A 21069-nucleotide genomic window follows, 5' to 3' on the forward strand; every position below is an offset into this window, starting at 1 on the left:
ATACATACATACATACATACATACATACATACATACATACATACATACACACACTATTGCTATAATATAAATATTTATGGATAAATGTATCTATAAATACAAATAGTTGTGCGTGTGCATATTCATTTAACACACAATATCAACACACAAATAAAGACACACACACTTACACACTATATATATATATATAAATATATATATATATATATATATATATATATATATATATATCTTATGTATATATATATATATATATATATATATATATATATATATATACATACATACATATATATATAGTGTAAGTGTGTTTGTGTATAAATGTATATGCACACGCACAGCCATATGTATTTATAAATACACTGATCCATAAATATTTATATTATAACAATAGTATGGAGAAAGTCGAGATTTAGTGTTACTGTATCCGCGCGCCCTCGGCCTCTCCGCCAAAGGGTGTTCTTAGTATGCGGAGACGTGCTTTCGCTTACGACGGAAGGCCTGTGGATAGTCCTAATCGATCTGTCTCTGGCACTTGATTCTCTGGAGCGTCGTTGTCTTAATTGCATTCCTGGATTAAACTTTGTTGTATCCGTTAGTTGGATAGTAATTAGCATCTTTTTAAAGGTCGGAAGCGGACAAATCGAGCTCATATGATTTGATTGTCATAAACAAAGTGAATGTTTAGCATTGATTTACGATCCGAAGCCAGCGGAGAGGCAGGAGAGAAAGGCAGAAGCAGCGTGGGACGGAGAGGTCACCCAGAACCTGTCTGAAGAACCTCGTTTGAACCTTATTGGTGCGGGCGGGCTTCTTCTATACTGGGATGTGACCTCGCGCACGCCCAGCGCTGTGTATGGGCGTGTTTAGAATGCAGTTTCCAGTAGTGGACTTATACTAAGTAACCAAGGAGCCAATTACGAGTAATGTCTGTCTCGCCTGTTTGCCCTTTTCCTTGATTTTCTAAAATATTTAACGTTATCTTATATTGCCGTTACTAATGTCAATAACATTATAGTAATTATAATGTTTATAATAAAAATAACCGACATTCATAGTGAAAAAAAAAACGTTTTTCCCTCCAATTCAAGGAAAGGTGAAATCAGCTAAGGTCACAAGGTCTACTAATTGATTCCTTTGTGGCTAAGCAGTTGCAGAGCCATCTATGTGCAGAGACATTTCACAAAAAATGAGCTCAGGAATTTCCTCGGCGACGTTGAGTTAATTTGTGAAGTGTTGAGGAAGCAGCGAAGGAAGGCGTGTTCATATTTTTATTTTATTTTATTTTAAGAAAGGTGTGGGCGAGTGGGTTGGTGCTTACGTGGGTGGGCGTAAATACACGCTAGTATAGACACTGTATGTGGATTTATGTGTGTATTTGTATGTGCGTGCGTACTTGCATGCGTGCCCCAGATAAAAAGAAAACGGTCGATTTAAGGGCAAACTACGATGTTACAGTTTCTCCAGCGAATCAAGTGAATTCAGCAATTTTCCTTGGTAGAGCCACTTGTAAGCCTTGTTATTACGAAAAACGTTTCCAATTTGAGTGTGAAAGGAAAGTGTGATCATCATCATGAGATTGTCTGTTATTCTCAGGAAAATCTGTTTGCCTTTCTTGCGCATCATTTCATAATGATAATAAAACACAATCGTCGTCAAAATATGAATTATAATTCTCCAGCATTATTACTATTAAATCCAAATTCTACGCAGTGTAGATTTCACCGCCGGGTAGATAGGGATCCGAAAGTAAACATTTAGTCTTCAATTGTATAATCGTCCAGATGTTACGCTGGATGGAAGAAGATAAAAACAGTGAGAGCACGTGGAATCCATCAACGGAAACATTTTGAGGAACGAAGGGACTCTTCTAATATTCGCCATAAAGAACTTTGCCATTATAACAACAGAATTGGTTGACTTACATGCATCTCTCTAACGGAGGCTAAGGCGAGGAAATGAGGTGTTACGGAATGCATTGACGAGCCCGCCATTTTGTAAGATCGAGGAAGCAACTGATTGAGGTACAGGAATACAAGACAGACGTTTGTACCTTGAAAAGAAAAGAAGAAAAGGGAAAGCAGAAGGGTGGAGGACGACGTAGAGGGACATTCCGTTATTAGAAACGAGCTGAAAGGAGAAAGAACCACGTGACATTGAGGACCAGCATCAAGGCCCACTCGGCACACACACAGTCCGCAAACGCCATAATTTAAACGTGGCCAGACGTCGGGGAAAGTGTCCCTCGGGTTATCGGAATTCGGATCGTCGTGCAGGTGTTATTGGCCGCGTGTGTGCGACGGCCGAGAGTCGAAACGAGGCTGGGGATGTTTCGTCGGGTTCGCGCGCTCCCGCCGGCGAAGACACCTATCCAGTGTCCCATTTCCCGCTGCGCTCTCGTGTCTCTTGAGCTTTTTTGTTTTGTTTACGTGGCGTTCTTTTTGGCGCTGGGGGCCTAGGATTCTGATCTCGATCGCTGAATGATCGTGTTCAGGAGTTGAAGAACCAGATTCGTTTTGTTATTGTAAAGCCGACAAGCTATTCACACAGAGGCAGGAAAGTATGGACAAACATGTGGCAACAACGAGCTACCGTTACCTGACTGACTTCGTAATTTAGTATAAGGCGCCGACTCGCCCGCTCAGGTGTTCTTGTTACCGACTCTTGTCTTGGGACTCCCTCTTTCCCCGTCGCTCGCTGGAATTAATTTCCTGAGTATGCAAAACACGAAAGTTTGCCCAAATTACCATCGTCTGGAAGGAACTGATGTTCGTCTTGTGTGATGATTTTTTTTTTAAGATTAAAAATAAATATTTTTCTTCGAGTTGCATTAGATTACTTAACACGGAACACGAGGTGAATTACACGTGAGCATTTACAACGTTGATCTATTTACAGAAAAGCATTCCTCTCGTGTCAACGTAGTCGTCGTGGGGCGTCGTTGTTCGTAATAAATCTAGCATGCTCTAATACACAGTTTTCCCCTACATGCACACACAAGCTAACGCGTGGAGTGTTTCGCTGTTATGTATAGAAATGGAGACGCTCTCTTAACCTGTAATTGGACTGAAATGGGGATAAATTGGGTGAAAATGCAAATGCAGAAGGTCTTAAGAGAGTTGAATAATGTGAATATGTTTGGTGATTCGTGTTTCAACAAGGTTATCTGATAGATATGACAAAATGTGAAGGAAAGGGAGGGGGAGGTTGAAGAGACGAGGAAATTAAATAGAATGGGAGAGAATGGGGCAAGAAAACATATTCCGAGGGTGGGGTTAAAAGGAGGTTATTATTGCACGAAAAGGGAATTCACCGGGAAATAGTAAAGAATGGAATTGCCATCATTGATAGGCACACGTGACGTCAGAGCACGAGGAAAAAAAAGTCTATTGACGATTCAACGCGGTGGTGAGAGAGCAGCGTGGAGGAGCAGGCGAGGGTGGGTTGGAAGGAGCGCGGCTTCCAAAAGTTGTGTGAGGTGCAGTGTTCGTGAGGGCTACAACGTGCGGCATGAAGGAGCAGCATCCCTTTAGCGTGGAGTACTGACCTCCTGGACAACAGCATACCACAGACCTCCTCCACTCTTCCCCCGCTCCTCCTCCTCCTCCTCCTCCTACGTCTCCTCCCCCCTCCCTCACTGCGTTCGCCGTTAGTTTCTGTGCATGCTCTGGATAAATGGGCTGTAGTTGTGCACTTGGCCGCGATTAACATTAATGTTCGTCCACATCGCGCATCCCACTGAAGTGTCGATGCTCGCTACATTTATTATTTTTTTCTATTAAGGCAAGGTCATTATGCTATGATCGGGGCCCGGCGACGTTACGCTCCGAACGGGGCCCCCCTCGTCACGGTGGCTCATGAGCTGGGTGGGGGAGGGATGAAAGGAGGGGGTGGGAGGGGGGATTGGAGGGAGCGTTGATTCTGGGGAAGATCTGCTTCTCTTGTGGAACGTCATTTTGTTTGGCCAGCCTGATCCAGTCGCATGGCATGACAAGGCGCCGGATGGCATTTCACAACAAGGAAAGTTTTATTGCGTTAAGCATTCCCGTAACGCGAAGTCACACTCGGACGTGGGAGTGTGTAGCGGGTGACGTCACGAGAGAAGCCAGATCAGACGTCCCGGTTGTAAATTGTCCATTGTGTGTGTGTGTGTGTGTGTGTGTGTGTGTGTGTGTGTGTGTGTGTGTGTGTGTGTGTGTGTGTGTGTGTTTATGCTTGTGTTTGTGTTTGTGTGTGCGCGCGCACGTGCGGGCAGTTCGAATGTAGGTGGAGATATAGATGCGGATGCAATTGCAAGTGCGCGGGTGTATAAGTGCAGTTTTTGTCTGTCTCTCAATCTGTCTGTACCTTGTGTTTTATGGCCGTGTGTGTAAGTAACTTGACGAGTAATACTTACAGGCTTAGGTATGCATATAGAGGGGGACCTATAGGCCCTAGCAGTCACTCCGTAAGTCGCTTGGCCATATATTCAAGGAAGCCTTTCGAGTGGCGAGTTGGCTGACGCATTTAGATGTCCACGCACCAAGGGCATCCACTCTCTCTGCCCGTTAAGCCTCGCGTTGCATGCAATGCCACGTCCAGGGAAATATGCTACGACGTCGGACGTTTTGCGAATGTTGCGTGTATGTTCACAGCTTTCGGTGGCACTGTACTCTGAATCGTGGTGGGTTATTTATGTTGTTTATATATTTATATGTATTATCTCTCTCTCTCTCTCTCTCTCTCTCTCTCTCTCTCTCTCTCTCTCTCTCTCTCCTCTCTTCTTCTCTCTTTCTCTTCTCTTTCTCTCTCTCCTCTTTCTCTCTCTTCTCTATACTTCTATCTTCTTCTCTCATCCTCCTCATAGATTTCTCTCTCTCATACTCTCTGCTCTCCTCTCTCCTCTCTCCTCTCTCTCTCTCTCTCTCTCTCCTCTCTCTCTCTCTCTCTCTCTCGTCCTCTTTCTCCTCTCTTCTCCTTCTATCTTCTTCTCTTTCTTTATACTTCCAATAATATAATTTCTACTCTTATCTCAAAATAAACTTGCCAAAGTAAGAAACTCTCTCTCTCTCTCTCTTCAACTTGCCAATAAATCCTCTCTCTCTCTCCTCTCTCTCTCTCTCTCTCTCTCGCTCTCTCTCTCTCTCTCCTCTCTCTCTCTCTCTCTCTCTCTCTCTCTCTCTCTCCTTCTCTCTCTCCTCTCCTCTCTCTCTCTCTCTCTCCCTCCCTCCTCCTCTCCCTCCTCCTCCTCCTCTCCCTCCCTCTCTCATTCTCTCTCTCTTTCTCTCTCTATCTATATCTATATATCTATCTATGTATCTCAAAATAAACTTGCCAAAGTAAGAAACTCACTCTCTCTCTCTCTCTCTCTCTCCTTCTCTCCCTCCCTCTCTCTCTCTCCTCTCCTCTCCTCTCCTCTCCTCTCTCTCTATCTCTCCTCTCCTCTCTCTCTCTCTCTCCTCTCTCTCTCTCCTCTCCTCTCTCATCTTCATCATCTCTCTCTCTACTTCCATAATTCTCCTCTCTCCTCCTCTCTCTCTCTCTCTCTCCTCTCCTCTCTCTCCTCTCTCTTTATTTCTCCTCTCTCTCTCTCCTCTCTCTCCTCTCTCTCTCTCTCCCCTCTCTCTTCTCTCTCTCCTTCTCTCTCTCTCTCTCTCTCTCTCTCTCTCTCTCTCTCTCCTCTCTCTCTCTCCTTCTCCTCTCTCTCTCTCTCTCCTCCTCTCTTTCCTCTCTCCTTCTCCTCTCTTTCCTCTCTCTTCTTTCCTCTCTCTCTCTTCTTCTCTCTTCTCTCTTCTCTCTCTCTCTTCTCCTCTCTCTCTCTCTTCTCTCTCTCTCTCTCTCTCTCTCAAGAGAAAAAAAAGAATAAATTTAAAATTAAATTTTCTATTGTTGTTTAGTATAATTCCGGGAAAAAATCATTGATGTTCTCATGTATTTACAGTAGTATATATTAGTTCGATAAGAATGTATGAGCGTTTTTTATTCGTAGGTAAATACTTATCGAGAGTGATAGTGGAAGTTGTTGCCTCGCCCACACCTGGATCCTTGTCGCCAGGTGTTCTGTTGTTTACAGGGATCTACACATCTGTCATTTGTCTTCATGATTACTGTATTTGACGTTAGAGACACTTTTAATGCATCCTTGGCACACTCTAGACATAACACTAACACATCGGCAGTATAGCCAGAATACAGCTACAATGCATCGTCAGTACGGTAGAGCTAAAAACAAAACAAGCTTTACATCTAGAATGTAACTACAATGCATTTACAGTACACTTAGAACCCAGGTAGAAAACACCTCCAAACACAGCTTCAAACCATGTACAGTCAGAGAAAAAAAAATATGATACCTTTGTTTGTGGTCAATGAGGAGCTGAAATACCTAACTACCTTGCTAAATTCCACACCGCTTCGTCGATTTTTCATATTAATTTGAGCAAAAGTTAACTATACTTTTATTTTTTTGACTGTACAATACATTTGCAGCGCAGCTTACAACCCCAAACATAACTTAGTGCATATACAATACCCCTAGAACACGACGTCAGTGCGTCAACAATACACCTATAACACAGCTACAATACACCGAAAACATCAGTAGGACACCTAGAAGACACCTACAGTGCACTAAGTGTATTACACAACGCACGCTATGCCAAGACCGAGGTATATATTCGTTTAGAATTGCTTGATATTCTCGCCAGCGCACTTTCAGGGAACAGTTGCACAAACTTGCACCTTTGCGCGAGAGAACGTGAGGGTTTGTCTGTATTGTGTTTGCAACATGGAGAGCGACGGAATTTTGCCACAGCTTGCACAACTTTTGGGTCTGAGCCTCCCCGTAAATTGGCGTGCGGTGGGTTGCAGTGGGAATTCGTACGAGGGCGCGCGGGCGATGCTTTCGTTTGGTACTTTGGGAGAGTAAAATGTGGAATGTGTAGCTGAACGAGACGGTGTCTTATGTTATGAAAATATGAAAAAAATATATATATATAAATAAAAACAAGGATGATGCAGGAACGCGAAGAGAAGGCCATTTTCCCTCTTTTATTCTCGTCTCTGTTTCGGTCCGGTATTTCAGATTGTTATTATTATTTTTTGTTCACATGTTCTTTTTAATAAGGTAGAGATTGCGATGCAGATGACTGTAAACTCGTTCCATTTTTTTACACATTCTGCACGGAGTATTGGATAGAGTCCAAGGATATTCTTTTATGCTGTCTACACGTCTCCCATTTTTTTTTTTTTTTTTTTTTTTTTTTTTTTTTTTTTTTTTTTTATAGATTGTCTCCTTGTCATGCTGACTTCCAGGTGTTTAAGCTGCCCTCTTCTTTTTTTAGGTGCACCATTTTTTTTTCTTTTTCGTTTTTTTTTCTTCCACTCCTTTTTTATTATGGAAAAAGAGCCTCCTTGTCCTTGCCTTGTCCAGAGGCTCGGTAGGGAATTTCGGTAACTCTGAAGCGAGGAAGGGAAGGGAAAGGAAAGGGAGGGAAGGGGAGAAGAAAGACGAATGGAATGTAAGAGAAAGGGAAGAAAGAAGAAAGACGAATGGAAGGCAAGAGAAAGGGAAGAAAGAAGAAACGACACATAAATTGCAGAACTGTCCTTGAAACGCCTCAGAACCAAATATGGAAATATATTCTTGACACTTAGACAAAACAAGTAAAGTGCATGCAATATTCGCACGCTGCCACCCACCTATATGTCGAGCGGGGAGAGAAGGAGAGAGAAAGAGAAAGAGAGAGAAGGGAGAAGAGAGAAGAGAGAGACGGGGGAAGAGAGAAATAGGAATTATAACCAGATAACATTGACCCGGCAAGGGTATGGAATCCCACGAAGAGGAAAGAGGCGTATGTGTTATGGTAAAAGAGGGGAAAAAAAACGAAGATGAAGACAATCGAAGAAGAAAAAGGAGGAGAAGGAGATGGAGAAGGAGAGAACACAGAACTAGGACCCACTGGCAAGAAAATGATGCTAATGTGATGGTCGGAGAGAGTTATCGCGCTATACATTTTGGACGAATGATCAGGAGGACAGCGTGAATCTCAGAGTAAAAGGAAAGGAAAATCCCGTCTCCCTGTCAAAACAACACCCACGTCAACGAAAGGGGGAAGTTGAAGTCACATTTCCCTTCACTTCTTGTTTTTTAAGAGGGTATTCAAGAAGGCCGCGTCTGTTTGGTCAAGTGGCAGGAGGAAGCGTGGAAGGAGGCTCGTTGAAGGGGAGGGGAGGGGAGGGAGAGGGGCAGGGGAGTGAGTTGGCGTGGTAGGCTGAGGGGGAGTGTGGGGGGGGAAGGAGCAGAGGCAGAGGCTGAGGCTAAGTGGGAAGGGGCAGAGGTAGAGGGGAAGGGGAGGGGGAGTAGGAGTGGGCAAAGGCTAAGGGGGAGGGGGAAGGGGCAGGGGCAAAGGCTGAGGGGGATGGGGAGGGGGAACGGGCGAATGTTAAGAGCAGGTGGAGGGGCAGAGGGGGAATGGGAGGGGGAAGAACTAAGGCTGAGGGGAGGGGTGCTGTGCTGAGGCAAAGGCTGGTGGGGCAAGGGGAGGGAGGTTGGCAGAAGCTGAGGGGTGGGATGAGGGGGAGGGGAGGGGACAGTGGCTGAGGCTGAAGGGGGCGAGAGGAAGAGGAAGAGGCACAAGCAGAGGAGGGGGAGGATGGGGAGGAAGAGGCCGATGGGGAGAAGGGAAAGGCAGGAGGTAGAGAGGTAAGTCGAGAGGGGAAGATAGAGTGAGGATAAGCAGGATATCGGCGTGAAGGAAGTGCAGATAATGAAGAAAGGGAAGGGCGAAGGAAAGTCCAATAGACAGTGAACTGATAGACAGAGGAATATACGGGGGGAAAAAGTACGATAGATCGGGAAACAATATGACGCCTCTGTGCATGTTTGAAGGGGGGAGGGGGGGCAGTATCAGTCCAAGGCACCGTGAGTGGGAAATATTTGAAAGGTTAAACATGACATGAATCAGGGTCGTTATTCTATCGTTCGTGTCGCGCTAGAGTAAAGTCCGTGTAACTGCTTTGAATACGGGTGACTGAGGTAAATAATGACATTACTGTACCATTAGCAGTGGTGCCACAACCCCCGCGTTGCATGATCACAAGTATCGTGTCTTGTTTCATTGAATGAGCGAGATTTTATTCGACTTCGCACAAGGAAATAGTCAGAGGGAAAGACGGAACTATGTTGTTGAGAAGCCGCGTTTGCATTTTTGTTCATGTGTCCGTTAGTCGTGGCCAGAGCGCCTTTCCGTGCATGAAGTTGATGCAATTTATCGGCGGCCTTCCCTCGTGGGCGACCTCCAGGGGCCGTGTAACCTCTACCCTCACGTCACACCCTCACTTCATGTTTCTTTCCCTTTCTCTCTTCTCCCCACTCTTTCTTTCCGTTTTGCCTTTTCTATTTTCCTCTCTGATTGTCTTTTCCCCTCTCTCTGCCCCATACCTTCCTCCCTGCCTCCTCCCCACTCTCTTTTTCCTCTATCATTCGATCTTTTCTCCTCCCCCCCCCCGCACCATCCCTTCCCGTTACCCTTTCTCATTTTATCTTTTTTCTCACCCTCTGTCTCTTCTTCCTCCCGGCCTCCGTCGCTCATTTTGCACTCATTATCAGCCGTTATCGCAATGATCCTTGAGCATTTTTTCGCGCATATATTTCGCGATCACAAGCCGAAACAACCACCCATTGCTTGCTCGTACTCCATTTCCGTTCTGCTGGTCGATATCTGTATCCTTGCGTGAGTGTGTCATTGCCAGCCCGCAGTTTCCACCTTCACAATTTATTTTTTCAGCATCACCGTTCTCCTCACCACGTGTTTTCGTCCGGCCGGGCACTTTCGTCGCTTCCCCCAACCTCCAAAAGTCGTGGGTCCTTTCGACGAGAGTCATTGGGCCGGACTTTGACACCTTGATGTCTCAACGAGCGTGTCAGTTTCGTGTCGTGTCTCGTCGTTGGTGGGAACTTTATCTCGAGGTGGCTTGACAGGTGTGCATTTTCTCACGTGAAGGGCTTGGTGTTGTTAACAGGTAGCGAGGTTGGGATAGGGGAGAGGGGAGGGGGAGGGGTTGGCGTGTGCAGAAGATTAGGTGATTTTATTGCCCAAATGCACAGGTGACAGTACTAAAGTTTGTGTCGACCTGTGTCATTTCGCATTCCGGGCAGTCCAAAGCTCCTTAATACACGTTTTTGAATAGTACTGTCGGTATACATAGGGGGGTTACAAAGCGTTACGATAGTGCCCGGGTGAGATATGAATATGGAATTACCTAAACCAGTGACGGTAGATTGGCTGTGTTGTCAGTCACCCCATGAAGGTTAGGCAGGAATGTCCCCCGTCATTTTCTGGTGGACCGGTGGTGTGGTTGGTGGAGAAAGTGGTGCTGGAAAAGTTCCAAGAGCTTAAGGATCGAAGATGTTGTTGAAGGAATATAAATGTTCCCCCACCGTTTGTGCAGTGACCGCCGTCGTGAGTATGTTAGTGGCATTTTGCTATTTTAAATTTTAAGTAGGTCTGGATATTGGGGAAGTCATTTTCAAATTGTTAACGAAAGGCATTTAAATGAGGAAATACACAGACGTATTACAGGTAAGCAGGCATGTGTATGGGTGCACCTGTGCGTGGTAGAGGTCACGTGCGTTGAGAAACCTGCAAGACTTGGGGAGGCTTAAAAGGGGGATTAACTGTATGCTGGCTCCCGACCCCACCTTTGAACAGGCGGAGGGGCTGGGGTAGGAAGGGAGGGGAGGGGGTGGAGTGGCATGGGGATGGGGGACAAGGGCGGGGAAGAGGAGGCAGGGGAGGAGGAAGAAGGGGAATGGAAGGGGAAGAGGGGGCATAGAAGGGGACGAGGGGAAGAAGAAGACACGAAAGAGGGCGGAAATTGCCGTCCACCGGCGTCACCACCACACGTTTGGCTGACGTCTTGGCAGAGTGCACGCGGAGCATAACGCCGTCACCTTGTCTTTAGTTAGCGGTTTCCATCCGTGACTTCTTCCTTGACAGTGTTGCAGGGGCTCTTCGGATGCGTATGGGAGGAAGGGGGGGGGGGTCCTATGCCTTTCATCTGTTCCCATATCCAATTATTCCGTCCTTTACCCCCCCCTTTCTCACTCTCTCTCTCTCTCTCTCTCTCTCTCTCTCTCTCTCTCTATATATATATATATATATATATATATATATATATATATATATATATATATATATATTATATCCATCCCTACTTCCCTCTCTGTCTCTCTTTCTCTCTCCTTCCTTTCCCCTCTCACCGTACTCCTCATTAACTCTTCTCTCCATCTCCCTCTCTCCTTCCTCTCCCCTTCCCCTTCCCCCACCCCCACCCCATCCCTCCTTCCTCTCTCCCTCTTCTCCTCTTCCTCCCCTCTCACCTTCCCTCATCCCTCTCCTCTCCTTTCTACCTATCCCTTCCACCAGCCCCCTCCACATCTGCGGCCTCTCCTCATTCCGTCCTTGTCATCCGAACCCACCGTCGTTTACCCCTTTACACCGTTCCATGGGTATCCGACGGCGGCGTTGCATCCCCATTCGAAGCTGACTCTCCTCCACATCTGCGAGGGCCTTCCTTTCCGGTCCGGCCAGCCGAGACAAGGGGTCATGCCGTCGATGTTGCCGCTTTGCACAACGTCTTGGTGTGTGTGAGGGGGATGAGTTAGTGAGAGAGAGGAAGGATATAGGAGGAAGGAGAGGATAGACAAGGTATGGATAATGAAGAAAAACTTTAAGAAGAGGGGGGATATGGGGTTGTTTGAAATCAGGACGGAATGAGGCGGACGTATAGAAACAAACAAAATAGTCAAGTATAAGATGCGACGATCTTAGTGAAGGAAGAATCGGTAATGTTGGGCTCAGAAACCCATGCACTACTGACAGAGAGGAAAGGACATACTCTGAAAGAAGCGATAGACATCTCGATAACTGATTGACTCCTTACCAAGGGATTCGTTTTGGGGGATTTAGGCGAGCTGTTTGAAATTCGGTGATACGGATCGTAAGCAGTGGCAAAAAATCCGTCTTTGAAGGAAGCAGATGTCGCATCCAGAAATAGATACAGCAAGACGATAACACGAGGTCGTCTCTCGTGAACCAGATTCCTGCAGAAATTGATGTGGAACGTGACCTTGACCTCCGCCGTGATCCACCTGCGTCCACCCTCCACCCCCAACCCCCCTTTCCTGAACCTCCTATTAACTTCTCGACCATAACCTTGGCAAAAATTCCGTCATGCAAGGAGCCCGTTCTCCTCTCAACGCCCCCCCCCCTCTCCCTTATTCTGTCCCCTTTCCTTCTCTTCCTCTTCCTCCCTTCTCTTATCTTCTCTTTTCTCTTCTATTTTCTCTTCTCTTCTCTTCTCATATCTTCTCTTTTTTTCTCTATCCCTCTCTTCTCTTCTCTTCTCTTCTCTTCTCACATCTTCTCTCCTCTCCTCTCCTCTTCTCCTCTCCTCTCCTCTCCTCTTCTCCTCTCCTCTCTGCTCTTCTCTTGCCCCTCTTCGCTATTTACCCCCATTTCACTCTTTTCCCCCTTTCCTTTCCCATAGAAAATTACGTGATTAGAAAGTCTCCCGCGAAGGCCCTCTGACCCTTCGCTGCCTCGAAACCACACGGGCGGCGGTTCTGTCCTCGGAGGGAGATGAGGGCGACGAAAGCGAGGGAGAAGGTCCTCCCTTAGGCCTCCCTCTGTCCAGCTCCCGTCGTCTCGTGCTGCTGCTGCTGCTGCTGCTGCTGTTGTTGTTGTTGTTGTTGTTGTTGTTGTTTTAGGGGGGTATGACGATTATGTGGGGCGTTTATACCTCTATACCATCTGGGTGTGCATGCGTGTTTGTGTAGACAGGAAAGAGGGTGGGAGAAGAAAAGAGGAGAGAGGGAAAGGGAGAGGAGAGGAGAGGAGAGAAACAGAGAAATAAATGGAGTGAGAGGGAGAGAGAAGAGAAGGGAAGGGAAGGGAAGGGAAGAGAGAGTCGAAAAGGAAGAGATGGGAATTTCCCTGTCGTTTCCGGTATTTCCGCTTTCCGTATTTTTTCCCCTACTAGTTCGTGGTAAGCGAGGAAGGGTAGTCTGGCAAGATGCCAAAATTGCCATTACCTTGGGAATTGAACTGATGACGATATACTGTAGAACGTAACGTTAGGGAAACACAATTTTCTTTCCCGTAAATATCGAAGCCGGTATCTGAATGTTTAATTTTCGCTTGTTTGTTATATATTTGACGGAAGGGAACGTTTGTTGTCGCGTTTTCACAGGTCTGCTGAGGGGAAAAGGTTCATTGTGTATGAGGAAACCTCGCAGGAGCAACAGCAACAGATTTAATATTCGCGCTGTCTCTGATTTTAAGATTCTCTTCTCTTTTCCCTCTTCTCTCTCTTTTCTTACTTCTCTCTTCTAACTTCTCTATTCTCTCTCTTAACTTCTCGCTTCCTTTTCTTTTTTCTCTTCTCTTCACCTCTCCTCCCCTCTCATCTCATCTCCTATCCCCACCGTGTATAAGGAAGCCTAACGAGAACAACAGGACAGATTTACTCTCTCTCCCTCTCCCTCTCCCTCTCCCTCTCCCCCTCCATGTATCCACTCTTTTTCTTTCTTTTTTTCCTTCTTTTTTTTCTTGTCGCAGTTCCTTTTGCAAAACCCATGAGGCGAGCGACACATTAAGCAATTGCTCAGCGCAAGTCACGTGATCTCAGTCGACACGCCCTCGCGACGCCCGTGCGACGCCCATACACCAAGCACCGCGTCTCTTTATATGAGCATCAGCTGATTCCTCGCTGCCTTGTACCGCTCCTACATGTATTCGGGCTGCCTGGTGCTTGGATTCCGTGCCCTTTTATCCTCTCGAAAGTCGTGGTGACCTGCGCGCACTTACGCAAGCATGAGACTAAAACAGGGACAGGTGGCTGATAAGATAGCGCGTATCACCGGCGCTTTTGTCGGGAGGGTGTTTGTATCTGCAATATTGTCCCTCACCTCTCTTGCCCACCGGCCCTCCAGCCTTATTTTGCATCCCCCCCCCTGCAGCTCCCTCGCTTTACCTGCCCCTCCTTCCCCTTCCCTGCCCCTCCCTCCCCTTCCCTGCCCCCTACACCTCCCACACCCCATCACCTTCCCCCGCAACCCTCACCCCAACTCCATCCCTCCTACACCCCCGTAACCCATGGCGTACCCCCACTTATCCTTTTGTTTGTGTATTAATAAACGTTTACGTCATCGTTAGCTCGGCCGGCACACGTGAGCCCAGAGAGCTCTCCTCTCACGTGACGTAAACAAGACAGAGAGTTAGAACCGGAAGGGCCGAGAACTGAGCGGCTCAGAAAGCTTAGCACTCAAGCTTAGGTTCTTTGGGGCACATTTGGGTATTCATTCGGTGATGCTTCTTTTCTGGGCTTTTTTTTTTTTTTTTTTTTTTTTTTTTTTTTTTTTTTTTTTTTGTTTTTTTTTTGTGTTGTGTGTTGTGTGTGTGTGTGTGTGTGTGTGTGTGTGTGTGTGTGTGTGTGTGTGTGTGTGTGTGTGTGTGTGTGTGTGTGTGTGTGTGTGTGTTCGCGCGTGCATGAGTGTATGTGTTCATTACTATCATCATTTCCTCTTACAACAACAACTACTATTACTACTCTTCCATTCGTGATCCTTTGCTAACCTTTGAGTGTCTTTCACTTTTCTCTTTTCCTATGTTAATTAGCATTCCGTAGACTCAGTTGTAAGCCTTATCATAAGCCGATATCAGGGCCGTAATCTCTGAGAGGCAATTGGAGCGATGCAGAAAAGTGTCGATAACCCGCCTCGCTTCCCTGAAATGGATGATGATTGATGGAGTCGGTTCCGTGGGAGTTCTAGATAGAAAGCCCTGTTTGTATGGCAGTCATGAGAAACCAGTCATTACGAACCAGTCTAATTAGAAACTGGGTTAAGAACGAGAAAGTAGTTTGTGCGTATTTATACTTTATATCTGTCTCTCTGTGTGTCCGTCTATATCCACTTGTTTGTTGATAACTGCTTGTATAATTTTTAGTGTAAACATTGCTTTCACTTGCCGGAACTCCACCAGCGCGCACAGACGCACACTCACCCAGTGACAAAGGCGCTGCGAAGTGCCTGGTTCATTGATACTCAGGATTGGTAGCCCGTTACTCTTCGTTCTGTTGGCGGAGGCGCCGTGCGAAGAACGCACCGGTATTCATCGCGCAGTTCACGGCGCGGCGATCGAGGGGGCGGAGGCGGCGACGGTGTTGGGGGCGGGCCAGGGGGGCGGGGGCGAGGACCGAGACGTGCACCTGTCGCTCGCAGGTGGAATCAGATACCGTAGATTCGATAGATTCCAGCCGGGCCGCACAGGCGCAGAAGGGGAGCTTTTAACGGAAGTTGGGAATCGAGACGCCGTGATGGGTGGGGGAATATTGATTGGTAGTTGAATGTGGGACAGATGGGGTCTAAACCTTGGGATGAATCATATTTGTACAGGTATGAATTTCTTTCCGTGAGGAATCACTGTTTTTTTAAGAGTTGGGTTGCGACAGGTGGGTGTAAGAAGGTTCCAGGTGAATTTTTGTAATGAAGCAAATGAATCTTACTTTGTAGGTCTTGTTGTGATTGGAAACCGCAGTGCAAGGAAGTTTGAATCAATTTGTGTTAGATTGTGCGCAAAATGACATTGGCATTTACGAACGCACAAGCACAGCGCACACGCACGCTACATTCACGACCACGCACGCATGTATCCCTTTATTTAAAATGCCAAAATATGTTTGCAAGGAACAGTGTCGACAGTAGAGCATACGATCATTTGTATGTAATCTGCCCCGCTAAGTCTCTCCCTATCTGTCTGTCTGTCTATATATCTGTTTATATTCTCTCTCTCTCTCTCTCTCTCTCTCTCTCTCTCTCTCTCTCTCTCTCTCTCTCTCTCTCTCTCTCTCTCATCTTCCCCTCTCCTCTCCTCTCATATCTTCTCGTGACTCCTCTCATATCTCCTCTTGTTTCCTTTCATCTCCACTTTCTCCCCTTTCCCTTTCCCATCATATCCACCTTATCTGTATGCATTAAAGCTTAGGCAAAAGTAGAGGTCAAAGCGTCGCGAGATGGTGACCCGAGATAAGGTTGACAACACGCCGGGCTTCATCAGCTGATTGTTGGCTGTGAGTGCCAAGGTCTCGCTAGTCGACTTGCTTGGGAAATGATCTGTGTCATGTGTTAGATGTGCCTTCTGTGGTTGTTATTGCTTCCTCCCCCCCCCCCCCCTCTCTCTCTCTCTCTCTCTCTCTCTCTCTCTCTCTCTCCCCCCCCTCTCTCTCTCTCTCTCCTCCCTCTCTCTCTCCTCCTCTCCTCTCTTCCCCCCTCTCCCTCTCTCTTCTCTCTCTCTCTCTCCTCCTCTCTCTCTCTCTCTCTCTCTCCTCTCTCTCTCTCTCTCTCTCCTCTCTCTCCTCTCCCTTCTCTCTCTCTCTCTCTCTCTCTCTCTCTTTCTCTCTCTCTCTCTCTCTCTCTCTCTCTCTCTCTCTCTCTCTCTCTCTCTCTCTCTCTCAATCAGAATAAGGCGGCAATTATTTATAATAAGTATTCCCCGCCAGAGGCTTAACTCGAGTCCAAGTATCACTTTTACAGTTTCCTCTCGTAATGCGCTTCTCGTCAGCACCTCTCTCCCCATCCCTCCCTCCCTTCCTTCCTTCCCTCCCTTTCCTCCCCTCCCTTTCCTCCGTCCCTCCCTCCCACACTCCCTGACCGAGAGTTTCTGGGTTAATACAATCATCTTTGGCGGCCGTGACACCACACCCGGTCGTCTGTTTTGTTTGTTTGTTAGCTTTGTCTTGTTTTCCTTTTTTATAGTATGAAGCGATAGCAGCTGCTGGAAGGAAGAGATAGGGTTGTCGATGAGGGGAAAGGAATTTTGCCGCTTCGTAGTGCAGGTTTGATTCCCCTCCCCCCTTCTTTCTCGTTTTTCCTCTCTATTCCTCCTTTCTCCCTCCTCCTCCTCCTTCTGTCTTCCCCTTTCCCTCCCCTTCTCCCTGAGTAGCACATGTCAACAGATTACAGTTGCCATTTTCATGCACTGATTACCCTATACTGTCAATCTTTTCCTTTTTTGCTATCAATTATCTTGCTGATAATCTGTACGTTATAAGTGTCATATATCCAAAGTAGACTTGCCGGTCCCCACGTATTTTATAATCTGGATTAATCGATATTAGACATGAGATAAAGTATGGATTTGTTATTCGATGAGTTAACTTTGTTAATTCACATATAGTTGTGATATTTTTACATAGCCTTCTAGTGCGAATTTAGGAAACAATTTTGTTTGCGACGTTTAATTAACCTTATATTAAATATGTATGCTACGTATTCCATTTACATTTTCTCTTTCATTCGGTCATCGCTGACTTGTTCCATAATTGTATATTAACAAGCTAATTAACATATGGACAACATAAGTCAGAATTATCAGCTCCGTTTAACTCATCATCGTAATCTGACAGTTGACAAATTTGATGTCAATATCTTAAAATAGAGACTGATCTTTTAGAGAGGCGTGCTGCCCTGTGTCTGTTCATATAATTAGATGTCTGTTTTTTTTATATTGACACTTACGAATGCAGTTGTTACTAAATCACTGCTAACTTTAATAGAGCACGTAAACAAATAGACTGGCATAATATGAATAGTAATTTGAAATATTATATTATGATACGAAAGTCCGCCACATTAGAACTCAGTGTTTATCATTATATACAGAGGCACTAGCACGTTTAACAGAAAAAAAACAGTTACGTAAGCGTGAGGACCCCTTCGTCAGTACAGTCGTAGCACCCTCTCCGTTGTTTAAGCAGCAGCACCGCTATGTCCTTTATCTCGCCCTCCAGGTCTCGGCACCAGCGTAGTGTCTCCTTTGTGTCTTTCCCATGGCTGAAGAACTCCGGTGCCGTTTGTCTGTTGTTTGTCTGTCACAAGGTCTTGAAACAGACACCCGCACGGCAAACAGAAGACTTGGTTGTTTTACTACTCTTTGTTTGAAATGGAAACGGTTAGGATGTGGTAAAGGAAGCCTTCGTCTCCTCTTTCCCCTCCATGGGACTGGAAACCTCTGGGAACTTTTTATTTGCCCGCTTGATGTGGATGTTTGATGGAAAGAACAAGTACAGTGTGGCCCGGTTTATACAAGCTTTCCCTCTTGGGTTGTGGATGCAGGCCAAATGCTCAGACGGAAGTGAAAAACTCCACTCTTCCCTCGGTGTTTGTATTGTGTGTTTGGAGTGCCTGAAGCAGGGCTTGAAGTGAATCTCAAGTAATAATTTTCCATCGTGATTACAGCCTGGGTGGCAATAAACAACGGATAAACAAGAGCCTGTTTTAGTCTAAAGGGATTATATTCATTTACATGGTGGACAACACATAGGGAAGAGATCTTCTGTTGCATGATTTTGAGATGCATAAAATAACTTGCATCATGTAGGAATTTTAAAGACAGTGGCACTAAAGCGAAATTGTGACCTGACTAACGAGCGCATTTCTTCCACAGCAACTGGACTCCGGGTACGTGATCATGCCCGGGTGGGGCGGGCCGGCAGACTCCAGCACTGACGGGGACGACGACGACCCCAACCTGGACTACCTGGACGCCCGACCCGGGGTACTGCCCGCGCCCTCGGGCATCGTCTTCGAGGGCGAGGCCGTCATCATCAACGGCAGGAGCAACTTGCAGCGACAGCCCAAGACCAAGAAGGTAAGCCTTTCGTCGAATCGATGGCCCCCGCTCGATGCTCCGCTGTCTCAGGTTACGTTAGATTAGATTAGATTGGGTTGGGGTCAGGTTAGCGTAGGTTAGGGCGCGGACTCGGGGGACATGGGTACCGAGTAACAGGCATGCATCATCATCAATGCGGAGCCTTTGATAAGCTATGGCTCGTATTGGCAGTGTCCCTACAGACACTGGATTTATTTATTGAGTAGGAACAGAAATAGCGTCGCATTCGTTTGGCTGGTAATCTACCATTTTAAGCTCTAATAACTTGGGAAGGGATTCATCATTATTATTGGTATTATTTAGATGTAACAGTACGTGGCCTCTCCAAATTCTGGTTAAGTTTTTGTGGATGTATAGTCGGTAGTTTTAAAGTTATATCTCGTTGGTCCCGTGACGTAATGCCATTGACATAAGTATGTCAAATCGGGAATCGTTTTTATGTAGGAATAGTGTTGAGTTTTAGTGAATTTTAATATGTGTGTGTGTGTGTGTGTGTGTGTGTGTGTGTGTGTGTGTGTTTTGTTTGTTTGTTTTTACTGTAGAGCCAACTGACTAATTGGGTGAATATTATAGAAAAAAAGAGGAAATCATGCCGAAACCACCCAATCGAATCCTGAAACGAACAGCCAATTCGTCGCCAGGAAGACAAATTCGTTTGTCGCCGCTCACCGCTCGCCCATTCCAGCCATTAGGCATTATTCTCAAGAGGGCTGTAGGCGCTCCGGACAACATATGTCACCCGCCATTAGTGATCATCCCCCGGTTGAGCAAGAGAGTCGGATGAAAGCGGATGTCGTTAGGGGGCGGTGACGATCGTTAAGGTGGTTGTTTTGCGTCCAATTACCGTCAGTTTCCTTCGTCGAGGCAAGTGGGAAGGGAGGGGCAAGTGGCTTAGGTAGGTGGGAGTGGGTGGGTTAGGGGTAAGCAGGGAGTGAAAGGGGAGGGGGGGGGGTTAGACTGTGACAGCTGACACGAAAGTAAAAGTTTTGGGTGTATTCGCATGGCTAACTTGTTTACTAGTTCATGCGAGAGGATGGGGTGGCTGTAGGGAAAGGGGGGAGGGGGCGTGCACAGTCTCTGTCCGTATCTCTCTCATTCTCCATCTCTCTCCTCTCTCGCTCTCTCTCCATCTCTCTCCTCTCTCGCTCTCACTCTCTCTCACTCTCTCTCTCTCTCTCTCTCTCTCTCTCTCCATCCATCCATCCATCCCTCCCTCTCCCCCCTCCCTTTCCCCCTCTCTCTCCCTCTTCCTCTCCCTCTCTCCTCCCTCTCCCTCTCTGTCTGTATCTATCTCATTTTCCATGCATTTAAACATATATACTGTACCATAAGCATAGACATACATAAATATCTTCGTAAATATAATATCAGTGCAATATTATACCATGGGGCATAAAATGAGATAGGAAAACTTATCAGAGGGGCCGATAAAGCAGACCTTATCAGCGGCTGTTAAGGTCACCAGATCTGCATTTATCTTGTCTGTGCTTTTCCATATTCCCGAAGCCTTGGGCAGAGGCACGGGATCCGAGGATTTGGGGGTTTACGATATTTGTGAATGAATTGTGTGGATCTGTAGTGACACAAACTTCTTCTTCTTCTTCTTCTTCTTCTTCTTCTTCTTCTTCTTCCTCTTCTTCTCCTTCTCATTCTCCTCCTTCTCCTTCTCCTTCTTCTCCTTCCTCCAGCCTTCTTATTCCTCTGAAACAGCTGCTATTAGAGGTACTAAACTAATCTCTTAAATTTCGTTATTCAGGTAATAACCTTCCTAAAATAGATTTAACTACAGTCAATGGGCTATTTTTTTTTTCTTTCTTTTTTCTTTCTTTTCTTTTTTTTTAATTTTTGAAAACGGCTTTTTCGTTATTATATTTTCTTTGGTTTATATTTTCCTTTTTTTTCCTCTTTGCTAACCCCTTTTCATTTCTCTTCCCGTCTCTTTCCTACCTTTTGCAATATTATATTTTCCTCGCCTCGGATAATCTTTTCCCTCCTCCTATCTCCCCCCCCTCCCCCCTCGCCCCGCCCTTTCCTACACTCAGAATCAAGTTTTTTTTTTTTTCTTCTTCTTTTCTTTTCTTTTCTTTTCTTTTTTTGTTATTATTATACTTCCATTACAATAAGATCCCCCCTGCTAAATGAACACTCACGTCCTCTCATTTCCACGGGGCTTTCTCATCTCGCCGAGTAGTGCAGTCCGCGAGCAGTCGGCATTGTCATTAAAGTGTCAAGCTGCCTGAAGCGTGAGAGGGCAGAGGGTGAGGCCTGTCTGCGGGAGAAAATGTAGGTGTATGTACGTGGTTTTTAGGGGAAATGAGGAAAGAACAGAGTTTGAGGGGAAAGGGTGTCGGGTAGT

At 46.1% G+C, this 21069-nt stretch overlaps 1 protein-coding gene across 2 annotated transcripts in view; it reads left to right on the forward strand.

The window, feature by feature from the left end:
• Nucleotides 1-21069, forward strand: part of LOC119575097 (proteoglycan 4-like) — a 114010-nt gene that overhangs the window by 60622 nt on the left and 32319 nt on the right. For both annotated transcript variants that reach the window (XM_037922503.1, XM_037922502.1), the window contains exon 3: nt 18489-18692. In XM_037922503.1, coding sequence (XP_037778431.1) covers nt 18489-18692 — 204 coding nt within the window. The remainder of the gene's footprint in view (nt 1-18488; nt 18693-21069) is intronic.

This window comes from Penaeus monodon, chromosome 7 (genome assembly GCF_015228065.2).
Source record: "Penaeus monodon isolate SGIC_2016 chromosome 7, NSTDA_Pmon_1, whole genome shotgun sequence".
Lineage (NCBI taxonomy): Eukaryota > Metazoa > Arthropoda > Malacostraca > Decapoda > Penaeidae > Penaeus > Penaeus monodon.